This window comes from Buceros rhinoceros, unplaced genomic scaffold (assembly GCF_000710305.1).
Source record: "Buceros rhinoceros silvestris isolate BGI_N320 unplaced genomic scaffold, ASM71030v1 scaffold29652, whole genome shotgun sequence".
Taxonomy (NCBI): domain Eukaryota; kingdom Metazoa; phylum Chordata; class Aves; order Bucerotiformes; family Bucerotidae; genus Buceros; species Buceros rhinoceros.
The window spans coordinates 9040-18509 of NW_010401119.1; the positions used below are offsets into that span (position 1 = coordinate 9040).

At 51.3% G+C, this 9470-nt stretch overlaps 1 protein-coding gene across 1 annotated transcript in view; it reads right to left on the minus strand.

Annotated features, from left to right (window-relative positions):
• Positions 1 to 5333: 5333 nt before the first annotated feature.
• Positions 5334 to 9470, minus strand: part of CTH (cystathionine gamma-lyase) — a gene marked incomplete at both ends in the record, with an annotated part of 11738 nt that continues 7601 nt past the window's right edge. Inside the window, 5 exons of the mRNA XM_010132168.1 lie at positions 5334 to 5472; positions 6602 to 6654; positions 8027 to 8148; positions 8327 to 8479; positions 9175 to 9252. Of these exons, the coding sequence (XP_010130470.1) occupies positions 5334 to 5472; positions 6602 to 6654; positions 8027 to 8148; positions 8327 to 8479; positions 9175 to 9252 (545 nt within the window). The remainder of the gene's footprint in view (positions 5473 to 6601; positions 6655 to 8026; positions 8149 to 8326; positions 8480 to 9174; positions 9253 to 9470) is intronic.

The following is a 9470-nucleotide window of genomic DNA, read 5'->3' on the forward strand; positions in this document are numbered from 1 at the left end:
GTAAAGGGCAGGGCTGCGCTGCAGGGACGCCCATGTGTTGGGGCCCCCACCACTACACAAGCTGAGCAGAGGGAAACTCTGGAGCTTGGCTGGGGCGAGGGTGGCATTTCCATTTTACAACATCTGGCTTTTTAGCAAGACCTGAGAGAATCAATATTTTCCTAACGGGAGACAATAAAAGGGGGGAACAGAAATTGCGTTTGTAAGTCAGCTACTGCACACGATAGAGATAAAAAAAATTATGAGGCACTGAACAGGCTCAGACCCATTTCAGTGTTGCACAGAGACGTGCCTGCTGTGGTTGGGAAGCCCGGCCCATAGGAACACCATCTGCTTTGCTGGAGTTAATGCCTTTGAGTCCAGAAATCGTAAATACGGAGCATACGGAGCTGCCACCTCCCAGCTCGTGCTGTGGCACAGCCCTATGGCAGCAGCAGAGGACAAACCATCCTCTGTTGGTTCCCAGTTCTGTGTTCATGGGTCAGTGGAGGCAGCAAGGGCCAGCCTACAGATCTGCGAAACGGGTGAGAGCCGCCGCTGAAGTGGAAAGTATGTCCAGTATTGCTTGACATTTTCTACATATACCAGTTTATCTAATTATGACAAATAGGGGATTTCAATTACAGCAACTTTCCTGTAAGTGAAAGCTGGACGTTTCTAAGAACTGCTCTGACTAATGTGGTTCAGCTCTTGGCTGCGCCATGGCTGGAAGACAAAAGTTCTCCATCAAACGGTTGCAACTGCGACTGCAGCTGATAAATGCCAAAAAAAGCTCCGGCTGGGGCAATAAGGCTGGGAGAGAGCGCGGGAGGTGCTGACTTCTGCACTTGCTGCTGTTTGTAAGGCTGGGAGCAGGAGCCGGATGCTGCCTCTGCACTGCGAGCTTCCAGATCCTCCCATGGAGGATGTCTCCTCAGAGCCAAGCCCTGGATGGGGCACACGAGCTGTGCTGGGGCAGGGGGGAAGGTGGGCACAGCACGAGCAGCACCAGTGGCAAAACCACAGTGATCTCCGTACCCAGGATTTAGCTTTGTCCAGCAGAACCCACCTCCACCAGTGTGAGGACAAAGAGCGTCTTCCCTTTGGCTTTCCCATCACGCAGATTCGCAAGGAAGGACCAGCCCTGGAACACTTCCACCTTCCCCTAATGCCGTGAAGCCACTGTGGAGGGTGCAGTTTCTCACAAGGGACACGGTTTGACTGATCTTATTTCCAGGTTCAGCACTACACATTTATTTCCGGGGGAGCAAATGTGGTCTTTGTTCACACCGAGTGTAATCCAGGCTCCACAGAAGAAGGGAATTCCCCTTGAGGTGTAAAGCGATCTGAACCCTCATCCACCAAATCCAATCAAAGGATGAAACGCACCCTGTTAACTTCAGAAAGAATGTGATACAGGAGCCACGATAGACCTGCAGTCAGCCCTGGAGTGGCCGGTGGGACAGCTCCAGGGAAGGCAGAGAAAGGAGGGTATTTAGAGGAAATCTCCAAGGATTACCCTCTGTTCAGATGTATAATCCGCTCGTTGCATTCTCTCACCACTCACTTCAACCCTGCCCCATAAGGAGACCAGTTCCGAATGGGTCCAACGTGAGGCCAGTGCTCAGCTGTGGGAAGGACAACCCCAGAGCCAGCTTCAGGCTGGTATTGCTCGTGTTCAGAAAACCATTGAACAAGTCATTTAGGATTTAGCTGCTGGCAGTTCCCGCCATCCTCTCCCCAAATAAACGGTATAAAGGAAATTCATGCCAAGAACTATGATACACCCAAGCTGGTCATTTATTTCATGGTGGAGCCACAGGCCCCTGGCCCCAGCCACAGCCCCCCCATCTCACCTACAGCCCCTGGCCTCAGCCACACGGGTGTCTCACCTACAGCCCCTCACCACACTCACGCACGTGTCAGCATGTTCCGTACCACAACCTAAGGTAAGTGAAAGCGGCCGAACTCACATTTCATGTTGGATCTCATCCTGAGAAAGAAACACAGTGAAAAGACCTCCCTGGAAAGTCTGATTTTCCTTTACTTTGGGAAAAGAACGTTTTTGCCAGGTGAGATGCGTGCAGGTGGTCTCATACCGAAGCCCCGCGGCTCTTGTGCCTGTCCGTGCCTCCTCAGCATGGATCCGCCACAGGGATGTGGGCAGGAGGCTGAGCTCTGCTCCGGGAATTCAGATCCTTTTATCTCTACAAAAGTAAAAATATTGATGACAGCGTTTTCCCCACAGGAAAGTTTAAACGAATCCTGGGTCATTTCATCAGCTGATTTTGGATGCAGTATATGCAAATGTAAAAACAAGTGAGACATCAGGGAGATTCAAAGTGTATTTTAATTAAAATTATTCCAATTCCAAATGTAAATCAAATCATTGCCACAATTAACGTTACACGATTTTTATGGGTTTTTAGAAAGGGAAAGAATCCTCTTTGGGAAGTTACTGATGGTTACCAGGTATTGGATTTTGCTTCATTTTCAATATTCCATCAAATATCAGCAGGAGAAAAAGTATTTAACCGCATTTCCAACCTAATTTCAAAAAAAAAAAAAGAACCTAAGGTAAATTGGATTAGATGAGAAAATGTGTGCGTCCTGAGGAGCAGCCCCAGTGCCAGCCCTTCTGACCTAACCCCCCGCAGCACAGCGAGACACAGGAGAAACCCCCCTCTCTGCCGAGGAACCGGGGTACCGCTCCAGAAGGGGCCTCACGGCTGCTCTCACCACACTGCGCTGACTCTGCGGAGCCCAGAGGCAAAGGGTTTCGGCAGGCCAGCCCTGGCCCCACGGGAGGGCACGGGCCGAGGGCCACCACTCCAGGCACAGCCGGGCATTGGCAGGGCAAAACAGCAGCACGAGGGAGAAGTGCCTGGGAACGCAGCACTGGAGCGAGCAGGTTTCACTTCTCAAAGGCAAATTAAAGGGAAATCATCAGCAGTTTGGCTTCGTGTCATCTTCAGCAGGTTCCAAGTCGAGTTTCAAGTTTTGGTTTTGAGCATCAAGCCTTAGAGCCTGCAAACTGCAGGGAGAGGAAAAAGGAGAGAGAATTACGCTGCGCACCCAGATCAGCCGCACACCTTTTCTTTCTTTTCATAAATCAGACATATTTCAGCATCAGATCACCTTCCAGCCCTGGGCTGGCACAGAGAACTACGTGCAGTCGCTGGGGCTAATCTTCCCTGTCAACAAACAAACAAACAAAAAGAGAGAGATCAGCAGGACAACACCCTTCCTGTCTGCACAGCACATCCGACCCCTCTGCATCTGCTCCAGCTGCTGCAGGACTCCAGCTGGTGCTTCACCCACCACCGCCACGGCCTCTCTCACGGACAAGGCTCCGTGTCAAACACTGTTATGTCTGTGGTTCTTTTGGGGGGTGCAGGTGCCTGCAGGGTTGCAGAGGAGAACGAGCCACCGCGGAGCCTGGCTCTGCCTCGCCACTGCCTGGAGCGGATGCCAGGCCCGCCACCGGCTGTGAACTGTCCTCGGCACTGCGAGGGCTCCTGAGGAGACACCACATCTGCTCAATTCCCACTCAAAGGAAACAGAGAAACCAGCAAGGTGCTGCCACGGTACCAAAGTGCACGTACAAAGTACAGGCTGGGAGCAGGGAAAAAGGAAACTCAGCTCCTTTAGTGTGGTTATCTGTTAAACTTTATTCCCACACTTGCCAAAGCCCGCCTAGCCTTGCTGCAGTCCTGGGCTTGTCCCTTGGAGCCCTTCGCCCGCCCCATGGCGTGGCACAGAGCCGCCCCGATCACACACCTCCGTTGCCTGCTTCCAACGTGCCCAGTACCCACACTCGCCTGGGTGGGAGCAACGTGTGATCATGTGGATACAAACAGACCAGAAATACAGGCGACTGTTGTAAACCAAAGGGTTTTGGCTTTCCAGGAGTCGAGTTCTATCAGAGAGTAACAGACTGTATGGATGGGACCGTGTGACAGCAGCTGGCAGTTCCTAAGGACAAGTATCTAAGCTCACAACTAGACCCAAGGGTCTGGCGCACAATGGCCATCCTGAGACCTCCGGCACGTTCATAAGGGCTGGCTGGCGCTTTTCTCCGGCAGCAACACCTCTGGGCTCTGTTCGCTGCCCACCAGCACCAGGAGGAGATTCTCCTTCCTCCCCCCAGCACATCATTATGCTCATGACGATGGGAGGGTTTTCGTCTCCCCCTGAAGCTCTGGAGAAAAGACAGAATTTCTGAGAGGCTGAGGCGGGGGAGTGCCTGGGCAGGCTTCACGCATCGCTCACACATTCAGATCTGAAGCTGCCAGGAGATTTCACACCCAGAGGAATCCTCCTACATACCCAAAGGCCAGGAACCTCCTTCTGGGTGAAAGGACGGACCTGTCACACAATGTGACCTGCTTCCTACGATCATCTGGGCAACTCACGTATGAAGTTACCAGCATTGCAGAAACCACAGACAGCGGCACCGCCCCGGGTCAGTCCCAGTGTGATAAACCCAGAGTACAGTATGACCTCATGTGATGCCTGCTCTGCGATGAAACCCTGGGACAGCAAACTGCAGGGCTGCAGCTGCCAAAGGGGATCCCTGGGACTGCGCCAGTGCAAAGTCAAGTGCCTGCACTTTATATTTTTCAGCTATGACTAATCCTTCCAGTTAAAAAAGAAGCGATAAAAAAACAACTTGCAACCCCTCATGACTCCTGCCGTCAGAGCACAGGCTGATCCAAAGCGTGGCAGGAGTGTGCCACCAAAAGACATGGCAGGTTCAGCCAGCCGCTGCCCTGTGCGCACCCACGTGTGTGTGCTCGTACACAGACACCTTGTACTTCAGGTGACCTGCCTTGAAAAGTGACCACGTGGCCCCACGTTAGTTCCCACCTGTAAGGAACAATTTTGATGGGCTGTCTGAAAGACACAGCTTTGGGTAGGGAGTGGAAGAAGTGCTTGTAAATGAAACAGCATTACTGAACCATGGGACTTACTGTCTGGTAGAAGCTCTGCTCTTGAAGCTCCTCTCAACATATCTCAACCCTCTCTAAAACCACCATGGGAAAAACCTGCAGCACTAAGCACTAAGCACTTTGATGCCTATGTGGGCGTCCCCTCACCCCGATGTGAGCAGCTGTGACCATCGCTCGGGTGCCAGGGCCATCCCCTCTGCTGAGTCTGGGTCTGCGTGGCTCAGATGGTGACTGAGAGAGGTTGCAAACCTCGTGCACAGGGACCGAACACCGAGAGCTTTACTGCTCTGCCAGGCTCGCTCACGAGGGGTTTGGAAACTGAGGCGAGAATTACCAGGAGACAGAGCAGAGAGAAGGGAGAGGACTAGAGGGGAAGTTCTTTTGAGGTAACAACCCACTTACAGCAGCTTTCAGAGCTTGATCTAGGTCTGCCAGTAAATCTTCTTCATCTTCCAAACCCACTGACAGGCGGATTAATGTATCACTGATTCCAAGAACTTCTCGATCTTCTTTAGGCACCGAAGCGTGAGTCATGATGGCCCTGGAGGAGAAAAACAGCCTTTGTTCTAAGAAGTTTTTACTTTTATCGGTAAAGACCAAACCAGTTGGTTTCCTGCCAGCGTCCCCTGCAATGTCCTGGACATCTTCCACGTGTTAACCCTCAGCGGAAAGAGAGCGCGGCTTCGGGTACTGTGGTGATGGGAACTGCAGGCACGGCAGGGCCTTCCCAGCCAGCACTTCAAGGGACAAATGATGAACGAGGAGTGGATACTGAACTATCCGGCCCCGGAAAAGGAGACAATCCTCTTCCTCTTCCTTCCAGATGTTTTTAATCAGTTTTTTTAAAGGGTGTCCAAGAGCTTGGCTTCACGCACGTGGAGGAACAGCTGTGGCGCACAGTCCCCAGTAAAACCTGCTGGTTTGGGGTTTTTAACACTAGTTTCTTTGGGTCTGGCTGCACCCGTTCACAGGGAGGAGTGGACTCTCCCCAGCTGTGGAGGATGTGGGTAAGCAGCTGTTTCCCCCATGTGCTCAGTCACTGACACCCACTGGTCCACACTACCCGTCCGCTGCTGAGCGTTGGGAGATTTGCTGTTATTCTGCAGGGACTAACAATATTCAGGGAGTAACTGAAATCATTTAGCATAACTTCCCATGTCTATTTTTGAAAAGCAAATTGGGTTTAAGTGAAGGCACCTAATGCCATAAAAATCCTATTTTTAGCCTTTTAACCTAGACAGGGGCAACTAAGCGCTACTGATCCCTGCCAAGCCGGCGAGACACAAGGTGCAGCGCACGGACCATGCCCTCTTGTGTGAGCAGCCAGAACGGCAGAACCTCCCTCCCCAGCAGCCAGGCCACATCTGCACAGCTCCACCCGCCCAACACGCACCGAGGTCTTGGGTTTGTGACCATGGCCACGATCGCAGCTCAGCCTCCCAGTTAAAACCAGCAGGCCTGGAAAGGCTTCCTCCTCCCACTGTCTTCACAACAGTCACACTCCGTTCTGGAGCAGCCGCTAGTTTTGAGCTACACCACACACTTCCCTCCAATCTCAGTCCTTTGCAGAACACCTTAATTCTGTGTAACTAGAAAATTTTAGAACTCCCACCAAAAATTTCTGTTACTCTGCAGCTTTTTTAAGCCTTTCAAGATGAAGAATGACTCACGGATGCTCTGCTAGGCTCTCATATCCACCCAGACTCTCAGCCAGCGCAAACACCTACAGGAAAAGTTAGAGAGCAGTTAACATAGGCCAAGAATGAGACAGGTAGGGAAGAAGGAACTTCTGGTGGTTTGATTGGGGGGGTTTTTTCTGATTTTTTCTATAGTAACTCTTGTATTCCAAGAAGCATTGGCTGGCATTAGGGAGAAGAGTGTGCACTGAGCAGGTAAGAGCTGTTAAGATTTAGAACAGGCTTGTCCTAAAAAGGCTCTAAAAAGACACCACTGCAAAACTGAAAATAAAATCTGCCCACGTTGAGCACAGATCACCCAGGAGTTGTTCCTGCAGCACAGGGCAGGGGCAGCAGTGCAGGAGGAGCACACCACAAGGAGAGGGTCCTGCCTGGCCCCCCTGCCCCCGGAGCTCCCAAGTCCTCTCAGAGGAAGGACAGGGCAGGCTGCTGGAGCAGAGGAAGGCACAGGAATGGCAGGAAAGGTTGAGGTGGTGGGATCCTCTCCACACACCCCCCCATCCCTGCTCAGTGTAACACCTCTGCTGGCAGAATTGACGGGGAAGAAAAACAAACACTGAAGGTTCTTCCCAACAGGCTGAACAGATTTTGTCACCCCTGGGGTCTGACAGTGAGTTCAGAATTTTGAAAACCAGCCTAAATTTTATTTTTGTACCAAGCTAGAGACGAGATTGAATGTTCTCTCCCATGTCAAAGGCTATTTTGTGGAAAACCATATCTTTAGTAAACTCATTTTCAGGCGATGACATTATCTGGCAAGTCAGTAAGAGAGGGAGGAGAAGGAAGTTCTAATTTACCTTTGTCAATTATTACTGATTTGTTTTTCCAAAAAACAAAACAGCCAAATCAAAGAGCAGGGTGCAAATTACCCAGAGATCAAGGCTAGCAAGGACATTAAAGAGCACAGGCAGAATTAATACCCTGCAAAAACAAAAGCCTGTGGCTTAGGTAGAACCAACAAACAGCGACTCTCCAAGCTGAAGGAAAGACTCCTCATTCCTTCATGATTCATGTCATTTCTCAACAGTTTTGACCCTGAGGAGTTCTTTGAACTATGACAACAGCCTTACACCAGCCACAGCCTCTCTGCTTTCAGATCCTGCTGAGGTTTTTGCAGAAGGCCCTTCATGGGGAGCCCTGCCTAGGCTAGCCTGGGTACACCCCACCCTGCCCTATAAACACTGCCCAGGAGGTGAGGCATCCTCCTCTCCCCTCTCCTCAGCCTCCCACCTACAAACAATCTGGTATCCAGAAATGGTTACACCCAGAGGACTTCAGGAGCTTTGCAAGAAGAGAAAAAGACTCTCTCCACCCCAAGAAAGCCACATCCTTTTATCATCACTCGCAGAAGGATGGGCTTGAGTCCCTCCAAGACAGTATGGGTTTACCATCATTTACCTTTAAGTTCTTGAGGAAGGCAGCAGCATGTTCGAGACTCCCTTTGATGTAGAAGGTCACCATCCCGGGGCAGCCCGTGCACTGCCGCTTGACCAGCTCGTGCTGAGGGTGCGAAGGCAAACCTGAAACACGCACGAGTCACTTTAATCACCACCCCTTCAAAGGGCAAAGCCACTCACCCTCAGCGAGGCACAAACAGCCCGTGGCCAGGGTGGACACCTCACCACACACCAAAGGTGCACGAGCGACACGTACCCGGTGCCCTGCGACGTCACCCACTCTCAAGTCCTGCCAACCCACCTGGGAAAATGACCTTCTCCACCCGGGAGTCCGACTCGAGAAAGCGAGCGACAGCTAATGCATTGTGGAAGTGTTGCTTCATCCGGAATGGTAACGTCTTCAGCCCGCGGTTGCACATGTAACAGTCGAAGGGAGAGGGAATGGCTCCGAGAGCTACAGAAGGTCAAAAGACAGTTCCTCAGAAAACAGAGGGTCGGGGGTTTTTTAGTAAAATTAAATGCACTCCTGATTTCCAAAAGTTAGAAGGGGACAAGCAGAAAGACACCTGATGCAACCTGCCCGCCTCACCTCGCACCCTGGGAAGGCCATTAATGAGCTGCATTAACAAGCTGAAGGTTCAAGGGTTAAATTTAATGGCCATAATACACCTTCCCTCTTCCTGTTGCAGACAGAGTGGACAGAAGGCTGTGTTGAAATTTATTCATGCCAACCAAGAGGCAGTAAAATTGTTAAAATCAACCGGTGTGAGAAAATTCTGCGCTAGGCACGTCCTCTGGTGTGGGAGTGAGCGTCAAAACCCAGAGGAACTTGACACGAGTGAGATGGAGTTAAATAAAGGCACGATTTAAATGTTTGTGTGCCTCTTCATACACAAACACATGTATTTGTGCCCTGGTGAATGCACATTGAACAGCCCACACCGCTCCTGGCACCACTCCACATGCCGGTGAAAGGCAGGGAAGGGAACTCCAGTTCTTCCGCCCGTGTTACCACTTTCTCTCCACATTTCTGCACACTTCAATGCCCAAGTTATATCTCTAGAGAGATTTCGCTCTCGTCTGCATGCAGCAGCTGCCCATCACGAGCTGGTACATTTGTACATGCTATTTCCCACACTGACTACTCACAGTTCTGTAAGAATTTGAGCCTTTTGTAGAGGTCGGCACAGTTTAGCGAAACGAGTCCCATTACAACGTCGCTATGCCCTGAAAATGCAAGACAAGAACAGAATCAGCCACTCCATGTGTTCTCCAGGGGCCAGGACCGGGTCCCATCCTGTTCAACATCTTCATCCATGACCTGGAAGAAGGGACAGAGTGTCCCCTCAGCCAGTTTGCTGGTGATACAGAACTGGGAGCAGTGGCTGACACACCGTCAGGCTGCGCTGCCGTTCCGTGAGACCTGGCCAGGCTGGGGAGGGGGG